At 35.9% G+C, this 20,333-nt stretch overlaps 1 protein-coding gene across 2 annotated transcripts in view; it reads left to right on the top strand.

The window, feature by feature from the left end:
• LOC149567521 (histone deacetylase 5-like) overlaps positions 1 to 19,974 on the top strand; it is a 107,323-nt gene extending 87,349 nt beyond the window's left edge. For both annotated transcript variants that reach the window (XM_089820740.1, XM_089820741.1), the window contains one exon: positions 19,388 to 19,974. In XM_089820740.1, the coding sequence (XP_089676866.1) occupies positions 19,388 to 19,553 (166 nt within the window). In that variant the 3' untranslated portion in view covers positions 19,554 to 19,974. The remainder of the gene's footprint in view (positions 1 to 19,387) is intronic.
• Positions 19,975 to 20,333: the final 359 nt, after the last annotated feature.

The raw sequence follows: 20,333 nt of genomic DNA, 5'->3' as shown, positions 1-20,333 counted from the left end.
AAAACCCCTCAGAAAGACCTGCAACTGAAACTATCTAGGCCAAATGGCCTCTAAGTCCTTTTAATGTCCTGGTTAGCGTACGAGACTGTGGGGAAATAGGCTAACAACAACATCATGCTATGAATGCTAAAAAGGGGACATTACAGTCCGCCCTTCCCAAAATTGCTTGTCCTCAAGCAATTTCAACTTTGGATGCTGTAATATCTGCTCATTTTCCCAAGTAGCATCCTCCACTGGTAGATTCCTCCACTTGACCAAGTACTCCTTGATGATCCGCCTGCGAAGCACCCTCTCCCTGGAGTCAAGTATAGCCTCGGGAACCAAGATAAGTTTTCCCTCATCATCAAGAGGTGGCAATACTACTGAAGGCACCACATTGTGGCCCAATGCCTTCTTAAGGCGTGACACATGGAATACATTATGCACTTTACTGTCTGCAGGCAACTCCAACTCATAAGCTACTTCGCCCACTCTCCTGATTACTTTGAATGGTCCATAGTAGCGTGGTTTCAATTTCTCTGCTCCACTCTTCTTGAGAGAGGACTATCTATACGGCTGTAACATGAGGTACACCATGTCTCCTACCTCGAAAGACCTCTCAACCCTGTGCTGATCAGCATATTGCTTCTGCTGATTTTGTGCCTTTTGCAAATTTTCCTTCAAGGATCGCATAATGTCCTGACACTCCTGCAAAATATCCTTGGCCTTAGGCACCCTACTGTCCCCAAATAACAAATCCAGAAAATTAGGAGCATCATACCTGTGCAGTGCCATGAAAGGGGACATTTGAAAAGACATATGGAAAGAGGTATTATAGCGGTACTCCCCTAGATGTAGCCACTTCACCCAAGCCTTCTGCTCTCCTGCAATGTAGTTTCGAAGGTACCCCTCAACCCATTTATTCACTATCTCTGTCTGCCCATCAGTTTGGGGGTGGTAATTGGTACTCGGAGTTAGCTCTGTTCCACACAACCTGAACAACTCCTGCCAAAAGTGGCTCATAAGCCTACTATCCCTGTCGTTGACTATGCTCCGTGGCATCCCATGTAATCTAAATACCTCTCGAAAGAATAGCTCTGCTGTCTGTACTGCTGAATATGTGGACGAAATCGCAAAGAAATGTACAAATTTCGTCAGTCTGTCTACCACAACAAAAGTACAATCCCAACCTTGAGCCTTTGGAAGGCCTATGATAAAATCCATGGAAATGCTATCCCACTTCTTCTCCGGTATAGGTAGGGGCTATAGTAAACCGCTTGGAAAGGAATGTTCCTGTATGTTCTGCTGACACACTGGGCACTCCCTAACGAACTGTAGCACTTCTGATTTAAGCCCCTTCCAAGTGAAGCGCTCTCTCACCTGCCGATATGTCTTAAAAAATCTTGGATGTCCTGCTAATGGTGAATCATGAAATGCTCTCAAGATCTTTTGCTTCATCGCAGACCCAGGTACCAAATAAATCCTTCCCTTGTAAATGATCATTTACAACAGTGTATCGACTATCCTGAATAGCTCCTTCAATAACACTAGATGCCCAACTATCCTTGGCATACTCTACCAAGATCAACTCTCTCCAATCCATGACTATCCCAACAGCAAGCAAATGAGCCCTTCTGGATAAAGCATCTGCGACAATATTTTTCTTCCCTTTGACATAGACTATGTCAAAATCATAGGCCTGTAACTTACTCACTCATTTCTGTTGCCTGTCATTAAGATCCTTCTGTCCAAAGAAATGTTTCAAGCTGTTATGATCTGTTTTTACTGTGAATCGGCTCCCTGCTAAGTATTGCCTGAACTTAGCTAGCACGTGCATGATTGCTAGCATTTCTTTGTCATAGATGCTGTAAGCTCTCTCAACACCTCGTAATTTCCTGCTCTCATATGTGATGGGATGTTTGTCCTGCATGAGGACAGCTCCTACGCTCTCTCCCGAGGCATCACACTGCAGCTCAAAAGGCCTGGTGAAATCTGGAATGGCTAAAACAGGACATGTACTCATCAGCTCCTTGAACTTGTCAAAACAATCCTGAGCCCTCTCTGACCACTTAAAACTGTCTCTCCGTGTCAAATCTGTAAGTGGTGCTGCTATTTGTGAAAGTCCCTTCACAAATTTGTGGTAGAACCCGCAAAGCCCAAGAAATCCCTTGAGTTGTGAAGTGTTCCTCGGTGGTGGCCAATCGAGAATGGCCCTGATCTTGTCTGGGTCAACCCGAACACTTCCTGCACTAATAATATGCCCTAGATAGAGCAACTCTGTCATCCCGAACTTGCATTTACTCATCTTGGCATATAATGACTCCCTCTCTAGAATGCTGAGCACTGCATCAATATGCTTCAAATGTTCCTTGCAAGTACGGCTGTATATTAGTATATCATCAAAAAAAATCAACACAAACTTCCTCAACTGATCTTTGAACACTCTATTCATACAGGGCTGGAAAGTGGCGGGGGCATTAATCAACCCAAAGGGCATGACTAAGAACTCAAAATGTCCGTAGTGACATCTAAAAGCTGTCTTCTCCACATCCACCTCTCTAACCCGTATCTGGTGGTAGTCGGATCTCAAATCAATCTTAGAGAAGTAGCAGGCACCGTGCAATTCATCAATAAGCTCATCAATGCGCGGAATAGGGTATCGGTTCTTGATTGTCTTCTTGTTTAGCTCCTTATAATCAATGCACATCCTCATTGTACCATCCTTCTTCACCAATACTACTGAAGAAGCGAAAGGACTCTTGCTTGGCCGTATGTTCCCCATGTCAATCAACTCCTTAATTGCCTTCTCTATTTCATCCTTATATCTCTTTGGATGGCGGTAAGGTGTGATGATAACTGGCTTAGCCCCTTCGTCTAACTCAATAACATGCTCGATTCCCCTATCCGGGGGTCTCCTTGGAGGTATCTCACCAAACGCCTTAGTGTGTTTGGTTATTATTTTCTGTACATCAGGTGGATACTCCTGTTTATGCTGCTCTGTCACCTCAGGCATTACTTTGAACTCTGTTGTCCACTGCACCTGGTCGTGTCTGAAGAAACTCTGCATCCGCTTGAGTGACACCACTCAAAGTCTCCCATCTGACAAACCTCTGAGCACTATCTTCTTACCGTTTGCCTCAAACCTCATTTCCATTTTTTGGATGTTAAATGTAAACTCTTCCAGAGACTTCATCCAATTCATCCCAAACACCATATCCTGATCACCAATGTTGACCACAAAGAAATCTCCCACCATGTCATAATCTCCCAAACGAAGCTGCAAGTTGGTGATTTTCTTGGTACAGTCGATTTTGAAGCCATCGGCAACCATCACCTTAAATCCCCTATGCTCCTATGTATGTAGCCCTCTGCGTGACACAAACTTCTCATCAATGAAGTTATGTGTTGCCCCTGTATCAATGAGTGCCACAAATCTTTGTCCATCCAAAGTACCCCTAACTCTGAAAGCGACGGCCTCCTGTATACTGGACAACTGAGCTATCGTGCTATCACTGCTTTGAATCTCCCTCCACTGACTCTTCGGCTGAAAAGTACTCCATCTGCTTAGCTTTTGCTTTCAATGGACATTTATGCGACAAATCCCAAGGCTCCCTGCAATGAAAACAAAGCTTTTTCTTCCTGAGATCATTAAGTGTCTCATTGTCCAACCTCTTACTTTCCTCCTTAGGTGGCTGAGCCTCTTTATGAAAAGGTTTACTGTCCTTATCTTTCCTTGAAGGGAAACTCTTTGCTTGAAATTTATTTTTAGAAGCTGAAGAGGAATTCATGTCACGAGCTTTCTTAATGGCTTCCTGCAAAGTGGGAGGGTTGAGAGCTTTAATCCAACCTCTCAATGGATCAGCTAACCCATCCATAAATAGAACCAGTATCCTCCGTTCAGATACATCTGTTACTAACACTGCAAGTTTTTGAAACTCTGAAATGTATGTTTAAAATGATCCCCACTGTTTAAGCTGAGCTAACTCCTTGAAATGGAGTTCTGGATCCTTCCTATCAAATCGTTCAATCAGTCTCTCCGTAAACTCCACATATGAGGTAATGTGTGCATGTCCCATAGTGACCATACCATGATGCCACCATTTGTGTGCTAACCCATCCAGATGAATTGCTGCATACTTAATAGCTTCTTCCTCAGGCATAGGGTTCAATTGAAAGTATGTGTCAAGCTTTTGAACCCAAGCTCTTGCTGTAGACTTCCTCGAGCCATCATAATATGGTAATTGAAGTTTCCCTACTTTCTTCCGTAGCTCATAGCTCTGGTTCCTGTCATGTCCATGTGGCATATGTTTCATCTGCACATCCATATACTCCCTAAAGGTAATTGCAGTAGTAAAATCTGGACCTCCGGCTTTCCAATCTCTCCTCAACTGGTCCTGTATATCAGTGATTTGGGGTTTTGGTACAGGCTGCTCTGGAGCTCTAGGAGAAAATGTGGGAATCATGGGCCTCGAACTCACTGTCTTAGTTTGTTGGGGTGCATGACCGAAATTGTTCCCAACTTGTTCGCCTCCATTATGTGTCCCATCCTGATTATTACCATTCTGATTATTTCCTCCACCCACATTAGCATTCAACCCCATTTGACGAGCCATCATTTGCATCATAAGCTCCAATCTCTGACTCTGCTCCTGTGCTCTTTGCTCTGCTAATCGCTGTCCCTGTGCCAAGGTGTCTAATAATTATAAAAATCTTTCCTCTCCTTGATCTGGACCGGCATTCCCACGTTTGCCTAATCCTGTATTCCTGTCATCTCGGTCACCCATATTGTTGTCTTGATCAAAGAATACCTCCTCTGTGTCCGTATGATTGGATTCTATGTCCACCTGCACGAATGAACTAGACTGTTCGCTCTGTAGGTTTGAAATCCTATTTTGTCTTGCTCTGGTATTGCGGAAATTATAAGGCCCCTGTCGCATGCCCAAACATAAATGCTCTGATTTAAGTGTTTTGACATTTCGTCAAACACTTTCCCCTCTATCCGGCTGTTCCAAATTCCCTATAAGACCCCCACAGGATGGCAAGACTTATAGCTCTGATACCACTGTACTATACTCTCCTATTTTTCCCAAATAAAGAAACTTGCAAGCTACTTTATGATATCAATTAATTTTCTTAATAACTCAACATAGCATTTTTGTCAAACACTTGGCACACATACTACCATATATAAGAAAATCTGAAACTTCTTATTTGCTAATTAAATATTGATTTTTGCCATGTAAATGTGCTTATACAATTGTTTAACATGCTGCAACAAATATCAGTCTCGTATTCAACAACTACAATGCAAAAGTATCAAAATTTGACAGAAGAAACCTGGAATTAGTTGCTGTAGTATTTTTGCAGATGTAGTTGGTAGCCTTCCAAACCCTCAAATCAGCAAGAATAAACAATAAACTTGTTGCAAATACTGTTCACGCACTGTAGCAAATTCACTATTCATCCGCACTGTAGCAAAACACTATTCATCCATACTGTAGCAAAACACTATATGAAACCCAATATGTTTGGAAACACCGTTAATCCTCCTGACTGTGTCTTTCAACAGCGAAAAGAATGTTAGCAAAGAGGGATTCCGTCCTCCAAGCTCGATAAACAAATATCCAGCAACATAACATTAATCTTTATCCAAGCATGCTAAAAAGAAGCTCTTCCATTTCTTTTATAGTGTTCTCACAAGAGCTCAATCCTTCGTTTTCTCAATGTGGGATAAAACATAACTCCCTTTATGTAACTTATGTCTCCAATGTGTTATAAAATAAAGGGGATTCTTTTAATTTAAATATTTCTCACAAACTATAGTCTATGCATTAATAAAGTTAAATATTTAAATTTAACTTTATAAAATAGCTTTATTAATGCATAACAAATCTTATCAATGATAAACAAGTCTTCTTGTTGATTTTAAACAATTACCATTGACATACCGCTGCCACTAGATGTCCGACCATGTCCAAGATGACTTACTATAAATAGTAAGTATGCCCAAAGTTGCCTCAAAACCCCTCAGAAAGATTTGCAACTGAAACTATCTAGGCCAAATGGCCTCTAAGTCCCTTTAATGTCCTGGTTAGCGTACGGGACTGTGGGGAATTAGGCTAACGACAACATCATGCTATGAATGCTAAAAAGGGGACATTACAAACTATAATCATTTCCAGTGAACACAAATTAACGAAACTCTGTGAAATCAGCGAGTCGAAGCCCAAATATTATTAACAAGAACTATATCTTCCCAACTGAAGTCAGCAATAATAAAATTTAAATCACACACCCAAAAAATATCTCTTATTTCATATAAGTGCCAATATAATGTTTCTGAAACATTTCTTGTAAAGTTTCTACAAATTCTGTAAAATATATCAGATTTATATTATGCCTTACTCTTACACTTTAGAGTATAGTCTTCAATATTCAGACTTGTGAATCAATACTTGTAATTTTGGAGATAATTTCTGTATCTACGAATTGCCTTGAGGGTAGAGTTGATCAAGGAGGAAACTTCTAATTGTTTGTGTCCTTAACCTTCAACCACACCCTACATAAGTATAGAACCAAGGGGCATGTCCTTACAAAGGACATGTCCCTTCCAAAGTCAAAACAAAACCTTCTCCTAATGATCAACGATTTTCCAAGAGGAATCATTTAGTTCCAAACTAACAAAAAGGAGATTAGTTAGTTATTTAATAATTACTTCAGGATCGACGCCAATCTATTAGGAGGCTAAGATCATATAATAGAGACTTTGGTAACCAAGAAGAGAACAGAATGATCTGTTAATCAGATCAGTATATTATAAAGTTATGGAATTAATACTCTCTCTTAACTTGATAATCATACTAAGAGATATCATATCTAGCAACATCAATTAAGATGAACAAGCAAGAATTGATACTCTATATCTATCCGAATCTTCTTAGCATGTGGTATTAATGATCACATGATACAATGTCATATTACTAAACCTGTGATATGACATATCATTGATTCTAGTGATAACCGTATTGCAATGAATACAATATACATGATAAATCTGGAGAATAATCAAATTCTTCATTTATCCAAGTTGTGAATCATAGGTATTGGTATTCCTATTTCACAACATGATCTTGAGTTTAAGATCTACTAGAACACAAGATAAACTCCGGAGAATATAATTCTTCCTTTATCCAAATTGTGATTTATAAACATAGCAATGTTCACTTCACAATGTGATCTTGAACTCATCTAGATCTTACAGTAGAACTCTGTTGTTGAGCACATTATCTAAGAGATCATCATCGCTCATAATGTCGTTCATATAAGTTTTCATTATTTCAAAGATTGTCACTTTTAAAAATAATGAATACAAATGGTGGAGCCTATAACAGTCAATATCCTGACAATAAAATTATTTTATTAATAATTTAAAGAATACAAATGAATTACAATTCAACCATACCAAGTCTTTTCCTAGAGTGATCTATCTTCACTCTAGGGAGAGGTTTGGTGAGAATATCTGCATTATGATTTGTAGTGCAAATGTATTCTAATTTTACAGTATTCTTATCTTCCATATTTTTTACATAATGGTAAGGAATTTCGATATGCTTGGACTTGTCATGGAAAGCTGGATTCACCGAAAGCTTGATGGAACTTTGATTATCACAATGAATAATCGTAGGATTCATGGCTTGACCAAATAATCCCACAAGTAACTTTCTAAGCCAAACTACTTCCCAAGAGGCCATCGCTGCTGCAATGTATTCGACTTCTATGGAACTTTGGGCTACTAAAGATTGTTTTCTGCATATCCAAGATACCATTGTTGATCCTAAACTGAAATGGCATCCTGAAGTACTTTTTTTGTTTTTAACACTTCCACCCCAATCTAAGTTAGTGAATCCATATAGATCCAAGTCAACTTTCTCATTTTTTTAGCCCAAGGTTAAGAGTGCCTTGTAAATATCTCATAATGTGTTTGACTGCAACTAGGTGAATCTCCTTTGGCTCACACATAAATTGGCTTAAGGCGTTAACATCATAGCATATATCAGGCCTTGTATTTACTAAGTAAATAAGGGACCCAATCATCTGTCTGTAGAGAGTAGAATCTACGGAAGGTGATTTTGCTACTACTTCTTTAAGTTTATGTAGATTAGTCTCCATTAGAGAAGACATAGATTGCAATTCCACATTCTAAATCTCTTCAAAATATCTAATGTATACTTCTCTTGATTAAGTATAATGTTGTTAGAATTCTGCTGTACTTCCAGCCCTAGGAAGTAGTGAAGGAGTTCCAAGTCTTTCATCTCAAATTCTCTAATTAGATCTTTCTTGCATTGATCTATGATATAATAATCAATTGTTATTAGTAAATCATCAACATATAGTATCAAAATTACCATATCATCTTTATCCCTTTTATAATATAGATATGGATTGGCTTCATTTTTGGAGAATCCTAAGCCTGTGAGATACTTATCAAATCTTTCAAACCAAGCCCTTGGAGCTTGTTTAAGCCCATAGAGAGCTTTCTTGAGCTTGCAAACAAAAACATTAGGATCATGAGTTTCAAATCCTTCAGGTTGCTCCAAATATACCTCTTCTATAATCTTTCCATTCAGGAATGCTTTTTTTACATCCATCTGATGTACTTTCCATCCCTTCGATGCTGTGATAGCTAGGACTACTCCTACAGAGGTGTATCTAGTAACAGGAGCAAAGGTTTCTTCATAATTAATCCTTTCTTTCTGAGAGAATCCCTTGGCTACAAATCTGGCTATATATTTTTCAATGCTACCGTCAGCAACCTACTTTATTTTAAATATCCACTTGGAAGAAACAACAGATTTTCCTTCAAGTCTTGGAACAATTTCCCAAACATCATTTTTCATAATAGATTGGCATTCTTCTATCATAGCTTCTTTCCAAGCTGTATGTTTAATAGCATTTGAAATATTGGTTGGTTCTGATATAGACAAATCATTCATGTTTGCTGTATAACTAGAAAATCTTTTGAGTGTTTTGCTTTTTCTGACTGTTCCAAATGGTGCAGCGAAGTCTTGTGCTTCCTCTACTGTTTTAATGGCCCAAAGTGGATTTTTTTTAGAATTTTGAGTTTCTTCAAGATTAAGGTTTTGAATTTCATCTTCAATTTCTTCCATGTTCTTCATCTGAACTCACATTCAGTATTTCTTTCAAAACTAGGTAAAGGAGAGGGTTCTTTAGAACTTAGGGCTCTTTTGAATTCTAAATCTTCTTCAAAAATTATATCCCTATTAAGTTCAACATTTTTTTGACCAAGTATGAAAAGCCTATATGCTTTAGATGTTTCACTATACCCTACAAAAATACCTTTCCTCCCAGAAGGTTCTAACTTAGTTCTCTTTTCTTTTGGAACATGGATATATACAGGGCACCCAAAAATCCTAAGATGACTTATATTGGGTTTAACCTTCGTAAAGACTTCTTTAGTAGTTTTATCTCTAAGGTAGGAGTGAGGACTTCTGTTTTGAATATAGACAGCAGTGCAAGAGGCTTCTGCCCAAAGATAATATTCTAGATTTTGATCAAATATCATAGCTCTAGCAGCTTATATAATTGTTCTATTCTTTCTTTTTGCTACCTCGTTTTTTTGTGTGTTATAAGGAACGATATATTCCCTCTTAAATTCCTGTTTCTTTACAAAACCTTTTAAACAAATTTGAGGTGTATTCCCCTCCATTATCGGTTCTAAGAGTTTTAATTTTATGTCCTGATAAATTTTCAGTTAGGGTTTTAAATTCTTTAAATATCTTTAGGATTTCTTCTGATTCTTTGCATTTTAAGAAGTAAATCCAAGTTTTTCTTGAGAAGTCATCTATAAAAAGTATATAGGACCAGAATCCTCCAAGAGAAAGAACAAACGTAGGTCCACATAAATATGAGTGGATTAATTCCAAAACATTGTTAGTTTTTCTAGTGCTGTCATGAAATAGACTTTTGGTGTTCTTACCTAGAGCGCTTCCTTTGCATATGCTTGAGTGATCTTTATTCAATTTAGGAAAACCAATAACCATCTTCTCCATAGTTGATGAAGTTATGAAATTTAGATGTCCTAACCTTCTGTGCCATATTGCATTTATATCTGCAGCTTCATGAATTAAGGTTTGAATAGGTTGACTAGGTTCTTAATTTAATTCATACAAATACCCTTTTCTTTGACCAATCAATTTTGCTTTCTTAAATGAGTTCTTAGCCCAGGTTTCTACTTTACCATCTATAAATGCAACATTATGCCATCATCTTCGTGTTGTAACCGAGATTAGATTCCTTTTTATTCCTGGTACATAGAGTACTCCTTTGAGAAGAAGTGAATTTCTTGACTTTAGTTTCAAGGTGCAATTTTCAATTCCTTTGATGGAATGTGTTGAATTATTACCGATGGTGACTTTGCCATTAACCTTTATTGATATAGAGTCTAGTGCTTCTTTGTATCCTGTAATATCTCTAGATGATCCACTATCAATCATCCATGCTTTACTTGAGACTTCATTTCATAGTGATAAATACAATACACAATTCTCAGGAGCATAGTTATCTTCTTCCCTAGTTATGTTTATACAACTCACTTGTTTAGAATTCTCCGAGCAATTAGATCTGCAGTGTCCAAACTTTTTGCATCTGAAACATTTTATTTTGGATAGATCTTTCTTAGGTTTTTTATTCTTTTGATTACCCTTTTTCTTCTTGAAGTGCTTCTTTTTGCCTTTATAGGAATTTGTATTAAGAACATGAAATTCTTCATCTTCCATTTTCAATTTTCGTCTTTTTTTTTAGTTTTCTGGATTCTTCTTGAAGACAATCTCTCTTAAGTCTATTGAAGTCAAGAAGATTATCTGTGGCACTTACTCCTTGTGTGAATGTTTCCCATGAATCTGGTAATCCATCTATAGCCATTAGTGTTACTTTTGTGTCATTAATGATGGTTCGTATACTAGTAAGTTCATCTCTTAGGTTGGCAACTCTTAGGAAGTAAGAATTCATCGATTCTCCCTTCTTTATTTGTATGTGATTTAGTTGTCTTTTTAGTGCATTCATCATAGCAAATGTTGTTTAATGTTTCGTTAGCATGGGTACTATATCATTTTTCACTCCATCTAATATGATCTGAATGACTTTCCTATATCCTTTACTCGAGATAGTTTTATGAGGTTCAACAGTAGGTTGTATAGATGCTGAATCAACAAATTGTTTTACATCATTTTTTTCAAGAATCATCATGATTCTGAATTTCCAAGCATCAAAGTGTGCTTTCCCATCAGACCTGTCCTCGGGTCTGATTGTGTATGCCATTGAAGATAGGAGAGTGATGCTAGATATATATCAGGTCTGATTATTTAATTTTCAGAGCCTAGGATCGACTACCAGAGCTCTAATACCATGTAAAGTTTCTGCAGATTCTATAAAATATATCAGATTTATATTATGCCTTACTCTTATACTTCAGAGTATAGTCTTCAATATTCAGACTTGTGTGAATCAATACTTATTATTTTGGAGATAATTTCTTGTATAGAACCAAGGAGCATGTCCTTGCAAAGGATATGTCCCTTCCAAAGTCAAAACAAAACCTCCTCCTAATGATTGGCGACTTTCCAAGAGGAATCATTTAGTTCCAAACTAACAAAAAGGAGATTGCTTAGTTATCTAATAATTAGTTCAGGATTGGTGCCGATCCCTATTAGGAGGCTAAGATCATTTAATAGAGACTTTGGTAACCAAGAATAGAACAGAACGATTTGTTAATCAGATCAATATATTATAAAGCTATGGAATTAACATTTCTTGGCTTCCATTATAATGTTTCTGAATTATTTTTTTGGCTAATGGCATTGGTTTATATTCATGGCAATGAATTTCACATAATATACCAATACACACAAACCTTATAACTCGTGTTGGAAATGTTTAAGCTTGTCACTATAATCTGTATTTTCTGTGGTAAAGAAGATGTATTGACGGTATTATTATTTAGGAGACATTATTTTATTTGAAGAATTCTGCTAATGTCGTGGTCCAACCTTAGGGACAAAATATTATTCTCTTCAATCATAAAACTCAATAGACTTTAGGCCATTAATAAGAGACAAAAATATTATTCTCTCCATTCATAAAACTAAATAGACTTTAGGCCATTAATAAAGTCCTAATAATTTGTCTATGCCGATACTTATTTCCAGAATACGGAATAAATTAGCTTATATATTTCAAATGCTTCTCCACATCAAATATACTTGGGACCCATTTATAGTTTAACTGCCAATTTTATTGGAACTTAGCTTTTTGAATATGTATTTTCTTTTTATGTTTGAGTTTTGTCTACATTAGGCCTCTGAAACACTAGGTCGATATTGACTTTAGAGTCCTCTTGCCACTCAATCATGTTTTGATAGTACCTCAATTTGACCAATTTCAAGATGAAGTGCAAGTTATTCTAAAGAACTGTAATAGAATATATTATAGAAGAGATACCGTGGGGTTTTCCTAGTTTTGGTGGACTATCTCCTAGAGCACATGCAACCATTGTTTATTATTCTTTGTTTTGTTGATTCTTTTTTCTTCCCATGTTCTTTGTCTTGCTTTACATCATTTACCTCATCTTCTACTTTCTTGAAGAGCCCTACTTGCATTCTCCACCTATGTGGTCCGTTTGGGAATCCACAGTGCTTGTCTAGAAACCCTTCCTCTGATCTTGTCTTGTCTGTGTGTTCTAAGGAGTTAAAGAGCTCTTGCTGCATGTTCAATTGGTTGCAAGTGTTGAAAATTTAGTGGTTGTGGTTTTTTGTTGAAAGTATTTGGACCTCTTTCAAGTCAATTATTCTTGTTTGACCATGGAAACAATGTTGAAGGGGCTTTAGTCCCGTTTGGTATGCCTTACTACCTCACATTAAGTGTCCTCTTTTATTACATAAATATTATTAGATTGTTTTTATTTTGTATAGTAATAAAAGTCATATCAGTGGAAGAGTAGTTTAGTTTATTTGCAGTTGACAGTTGTAGTTTTTAGACATTTTGTTGTAATGTTTATATAATTATTAATAAATAGGTATATTGATTATAAAAGTAATGTAATTTTGTTAATATGTATGGACTCTCATGAAAAAAAATTTTATTTGTTAATTTTTCTTTAGTTTTTATTATTTTAATTGTTCTCTCCTACCGTTCCTAAAAAAATGTTTGTCTAAGAAAAGTGTAATGGAAACACTTTCCCTTGATCCTTTCTGTATCTGTCCCAGAAACTTGGTATAATGTACATATCAATTTAAGCAGTCATATTTTAACAAATTCATGACCCACGAGTACCAAGATCATTTCTTTGGACATTCATACATTGAGAAAACAAGAGTTACATAGAACAAGTTAAGAACGAGGCATAACTTTCAAGATAGTGCCAACAAGAAGGAAGATACTCACTTTCTAGATTTCTTTTTCACAATCGAATTTTCTATAATTTTTTTTGGAAATACATTTCATATCTTCTAATCAAGGGTTAGTTTTTTTAAGAATTTGGTATAACTCTAATACCATGTAAGAATTTGCCTAAGGCAATAATTCAATGCCAAGATCAAGAAGCTCAGTGGATAGCACAAGAGAGACAAATGGTGATCAAAATGATAATGGATATTAGATAATTGGATGAATACATTATAGAAGTGCCTTGTATATAAAGGCAATTGATATGACTAGGAGTCAGCAAAGAGATAAGCATAACAACTAAGCACATGTCCACCAAGAGTGGATTATCCTCCATTGTGCATGAATGTATGTGCAACAATGAGAGGATAAAAATGCAAAGGTGTATCTCATAAAGAGATGTAGTAGACAACATGTGCTCAATTGGAGTGCAGACTACTGTGTTGTCTACATGACAAGTCATATGAATATGCAAACTCTTAGGTGTCTACATGACAACTAATATTCTAATGCATTAACCTAAGTAAACTTAAGTAAAGTGTAATTAATAAATACTTAATTACACCAACATCCCACCTTAAGTGCAACTTAGGGGAATGCACTTAAGCTCACAAAAGCTAAATGATAATGCAATATGGGTCTCGGCTACTAGGCCATGTTAGGTACCCATGTACAATATACAAGTGCAAATGATATGCAATGCAATCTCTCATAAGTGGAGAAAGAGGGAAAACCACATGGGAAAAACCCTCTCCCAAAAAGAGAGAAGAAAAATAAAGTAAAATGCATGCATGGATGGAGTAATCAAGACACCCGTATTATGACATACATCATGCATATACAATAGAGAATCCCTCCATAAGAAGGAAATAAGGAGAAATGAAATTCCCCCCCATAGTGAATGATCTCCTACAAGAATGATGAGTGCTTGAAGACAAAAGAGAATCCAATGCCTACAAACAACGTTTCTCCCTTTAGGAAGAAGATACACCAAATACAAATGCAAGAAGGCTTCCCATTGTGGATAGGAAGATGGAAGGGGAATCCATATGAAGTATGTTGTCTCTGAAGTCTGAAGATGTGTCACCATGTCCTTGAATATTGAAGATGTCACGGAGGAATCAGGATCAAGTCCAATAGAACATGGTGACAAATAAGGAACCAATGGAAACTGCTCCGTATATGAATGTGGATCAAACTCCAAAGACCAAGATGCCTCCGCAAAAGTAGGAAGAGAAACGAAGAAGCCCCCCCTCAATGTAGAATCTATAACCATGAAATATGCTCCTGGATCAATGTAGAAGCTGCACCATGAAAACTGAATGATATTTCTCCCTTGGGGACGAAATGATGGCATGGGTGTACAAAAGAATCCTCCCCAATCAATAGGAAAAACTCTCATAATGTAATTTGTCTCAAGAAACTACATAGGAATCTGTAACACGAGTATGATCAACCATGCAATCTGACATCTCTAGTGAAGTTTGAGATTCATGTAAAGCAATGTCCAAAGACTCAAATGTCTTCTCTGAAGTGAAAGGGACCTCTTGCAAATGTTGTAAGAAAGTATCCACAATCATGTCAAACTCGAAAGAAAGATCAAGTGGAGAATCATGAGAGTTAGAGTGTTCCCTTGCAACAATTGAAGAAGGATCATCCTCAATTAAGAGAAGATGTTTATCATCAATAGTGTCTCCTATATCCTCAATGTAGGACTCCACAAACAAACCTGCAATGTCTGTCAAGAAGTCATCCAAAAGAACTAAGTTTGGAAGACAATGAATATCTTGCTGCACTGAATCATGTGAGTCCACGACTGTGTGAATAAAAGCATCATCAAGAGCAATAGTTGATGTAGTGATCTTAACTAGAGAGGATGTAGCTACAACTGGAGGTAAAAGAGTTTTTGGGAATGGAGGAACATGTGGATCTCCATACATCTCCCAAAGATAGATCCAAATATCATAAAAATCAGTTGACTTCATGTCATCAAGTGAATCCATAACCTCCATATCCATATGTAGAAAGAGTGCACAACAAATGATTGTAACAGTGTCACCATTGTATGAAAGCCCTTTCACAAATGGCAATGCATTATGCTTACTAAGATAAGTGAGAACTAATTCATTCTATTGCTTATAGTTTTGTGTTGTCAAGGTAATTAAATCTTCCTCATCCATGATGTACTAATCAATGCAACCCCCCAATTAGATTTTTGGCACTTTATACTGTGTACAATTGTCACTTGTCAAAATGAACCAAAGTGGAACCTTGATTTTTAATATTTACAACTGAAAATATGAAGCTATATATGACTCAACAAGATAAGACACAAGACCTCTCAAGGATCTACTTAATTACAAGTGCCAAAATAGGCCAAAAAATGACAAAATGCTGAAAGTACATTGTCTACTCAAAATTACTCCAAACTAATACCAGATTTGGAAAGTAGACAAAAAATTATGCACTTTAAAAAAAAATAGCACCTGAATATGTGTCCATATGAGCCCAAACGAAGCCTTTGAAGTTGTAAAAATCAGGATTGGCAATTTTCAGAAAAATTCAAGAACAAGGATCACAAACAACTTGCACCAATGTGTAGATCACAAAATTCTACCCCAAAACCAATAAGATTGCTCAAAAAAAGGAGTTTGTATGAGGGAGATATCGTTGTTTGAAAATCACTTCTGTAATTATTTTTCCTAAATTGCCCTCACTGCACCTCCAAAAATCAAATGACTCTAGTTTTCACCTCAGATGTCCGTTTTTGATGAAGCAAAAGTCAATTTGGGAGTTTTTTGACCTTTTGAATGTCATACCAATATTTGATTTGCACCAACAAGCTCTAATCTTGACCTGCAAAAGAAAATCTCTCCAATGGCTATGCAATGAAACTCCTATGGCTCTGATACCATGTAAGAATTTGTTATAGCTCCGATACAATGTAAGAATTTGCCTAAGGCAATAATTCAACACCAAAATCAAGGAGCTTAGTAGATAGCACAAGAGAGACAAATAGTGATCAAAATGAGAATCTCAATAATGATCAAAATGATAATGGATATTAGATAATTGGATGAATACATTATAAAAGTGCCTTGTATATAAAGGCAACTGATATGACTAGGAGTCATCAAAGAGATAAGCATAACAACTAAGCACATGTCTACCAAGAGTGGATTATCCTCCATTGTGCATGAAAGTATGTGCAACAATGAGAGGATAAGAATGCAAAGATGTATCTCATAAAGAGATGTAGTAGACAACATGTGTTCAATTGGAGTGCAGACTACTGTGTTGTCTACATGCCAAGTCATATGAATATGCAAACTCTTAGTTGTCTACATTACAACTAATATTCTAATGCATTAATCTAAGTAAATTTAAGTGTAATTAGTAAATACTTAATTACACCAACAGTTTTTAACTGTTCTTTTGTTGTTGGGTTTGCAAATCTTTCTTGTATTTGAAAGATAAAGGGCAAAATGAATTGAAAGGCTTTGAGAAATAACTCAGTAAACTTTGACATTTGCCTTTTGTTGGATAGTTTATTTTCTTAGAAAGCATATCATTCTATTTGCATAGGCCCTAGGGGCTCAGTCGTTGATGCTATCATTTTTTCCTCGGTAAGGATAGATTGTGAATTGCATGTCTTCTTCCTTGCACCATTATTGTCAGTCTCTGTCATAGACCAGTGCTATTTTGATTTTTTTTTCTTGCAAAAAACTTTTCTCAGAAATGAAATTTACTATTTGAGATTCTGATATTTTGCAGATGCTGAACCTCTAAGAATTAGCTGGGAGTTTCTTCTGGATATCCATGCCAAGCATCCTATCTCTTTTTGAACTTTTTTTTTTTTCTTTCTAATTTTTCCATGTAGACAGATTTCTGTTCAGTGCCAATCTGTTTGAACTTCTCTATAAAATAGTTATATCACTGATTCATAAACAAACTTTTATCAAAACTTCTAGAAAATTCATTAAGCTTATCAGAGAAAATAGGAAAAACTTTTGAATATAGTGATGTACTAAGAATTTTTGAGTAATACCTGTAAAATAAATGTCAGAATTCAAATAATAATAAATCTAACTACACTATTCTACCCTCTATCTTAGACCTAACCTTAAAGACGTCTCTAGATAGGGATTCCTAACATCTATTTATTCAACCCTCTTCTCTATAGTGCACCCCTTAGGTTCACATATGCATATATTGACATCATTTGAATATTCTAACTATTATCCATTTCTCATCTAGCCATTCATACAGGGTTACGAATCTCTCGCACTGGGATGATAGCCATTCATATGAGGACCGAACCTGTTGCATTGGCATGATTGCCATTCAAAGATTGCACTCGCCTCTCTCACTGGCACTATGAGATTTTATCTAGTTCATTCATATAGACAACCTCATACTCTACACTGCCACATAGCCATTCATATAAATATGAGCGTAGATCCTATAGAGTTAAATTAATTAATAGATCCATCCGAAATTACATAGCTATCTTGCTATACATTCATCATACTTAACATTAAATATGTTAATTTATGAAATCTTATTAGTTAGATTAAAATAGCATTACTAAATGTTGTCCTTAAACATTATGCTTCATGATATATATGTTTCCATACTTATTTTATTTAAATATTTACCATATATCTATTAGTGTATTCATAATGTAAAGAACTTTAAACAAGATATTTCATAATAATATGAGAAATAAACTTAAATATTCTACATATACTTATCCTTAAGGGAGTCGGTACCTGACATCCCTACTTCCCGATATGTACGATTATTTGGGTGTTGGCTATCCATCCGTTATGCGGCAAACGACCGATCAAGGCTTATGTGCACCACAATTATCTTGGTTTGATGTGATCTGCCTCCAAAATGGAGTATGTACCCTTGTTTAATGCGATGTCCAATTTGCAGTTCCATGTGATGGTTTATCGCTCTCAGTGCAGTGTGTACGACAACGAGGATAAAGGTAAGGTGAAATAAAATAAGCATGCCCCCTTACAAAGTGTCCTAACAACTCATTTATATTAGTGGGTTCCATTAGAGGTGACACCTCCCTCCATTGGACTTCCCATATGATGGGGGAAAGGGCCCGCCTGCTTGGCAGTGTTTTGATCTCTTTAATTTTATTATATTTAATTATTTGTTTAACTTTTCTTAAAACTCCAAATACCTTAGTACATTAATTGATAATTGCGATTAATTGATATAGTCCACCTTATTACTGTAGTACATTAATTGGTAATTACGATTAATTGATATAGACCACCTTATTGGACTACTCGATATTTATAAAGTACAATCATAATTTATTCAATGGTTGTCCTATAAAACATCAATAATAAATTCATAATAATAGATATTATATTCTTGACTATTTATTTGACTTAAGCATTGGAAATGATTCTTAGAGTTATGTATATACACATATATTTGAGGTATATATATTATCGTTCATATATTAATTTGGGCTCATGACAGTCTTCTATTCAGTAATTGGTGATTGCTTGCAATGTTTGTATTTTGCTTTCTTACTAGGTGGCAGGATGTGCCTTCTGCAGTCTGGATGTGAATGCGTCTGTGACTATGCCTTATTTGCAAATTTTTGAACTATCAATTAAGATTTAGTATTTATCTTGGTATATAGCATCGATCAATGATGAAGTATCATACTATCAAATGATTTTAGTTTTAGAATTCTGTATATTTATTTTTAGTTTTTTTTGTATATATATATACAAACATGTACCCAAATGCATCAAAATCCCAAAAAATATTTTCCACACATCCATGTACCAGGTTCTTGTACCTGCATCCAAACTATTAACTTGGGATATTTATTGATATTTTGAGTTTTTAGCCTCATTATTTCTCTGTTGATTTTCTAAGTGAGAAATTTAACATTTCTAACTTGCTTATGCAGGTGCTCTATTTCTGACATCGAGAAGTTCAAACATGGTCAATTAGTAATATGCCCCCCATCTTCAAGATATGTCAATGTTCTCCTTAAAGGTCTTGTTGGTGGGAGAGGACTTTCTGAAGGTGATGCAAAAGCATATATTGAAGAAGCATCAAAGTTGTCTTTATAAGGAAATTACAATGGCAACATATACTTAGAAGGAATAGTGCTGCAACTGAAATGTATCCAAATCCAATAAAAACCTTGCATATGAGATTATGTTATTAGTAAGCAATAAATGCTACCAAATGCACAGTCCATGTTTGTTATTTTATGGTGAAAAGCATTTTTAAGTATGCCTTTTTGTCCATAGTTGTGCTATATTTGTACCACTGGCCAATGTTTTAAATGCAACTATTTGTTGCATTCTCATGTTTACCTATTGTACGAACAATTTGTTGCATTATGGATGCTCTGATGTTTTAAATGCTACTATCTGTTGCACCCTCATCTCTAGACAGTATAACTTATTGTATTGTGCTGCAATGTAATGTCCCCTTATTTGGGCTTTTCACTATCTTATTTTAATGAGATAATTATGTTTATGATGATTATGGAATCAATTGAAATTGTATAATGACTCTAGACAAATTTCAATTAATAGACGTTATATGAAAATTAGATGACAATTGTATAATCCGATGTAGATTCCTATTTGATGTCCCCAAAGAAATCTGTTATGAAATCAATAGGGGGTTCTGATAATTATAGATGTATGCAGAATTACTAGTGTTTTCTATATTCACCACCTTGATTTTAGATACAAAAGTCCTTTGACCACCTAATAATAAGATTGTTGTGTCTAGTCAGTCCCTTTATAGCATGCGATTTGAATGTCTCTGAATCGGGATTTTGATCCCCGATCGCTCTATCTGTTGTTTCCATGTAAACATGCAATCTTTTCATTGTT

This window comes from Cupressus sempervirens, chromosome 3 (genome assembly GCF_028749045.1).
Source record: "Cupressus sempervirens isolate cs-2001-9-10 chromosome 3, ASM2874904v1, whole genome shotgun sequence".
Classification (NCBI taxonomy): domain Eukaryota; kingdom Viridiplantae; phylum Streptophyta; class Pinopsida; order Cupressales; family Cupressaceae; genus Cupressus; species Cupressus sempervirens.
Note: the sequence above shows the minus strand (reverse complement) of the source record. Positions and strands in the feature narration are given on the sequence as shown.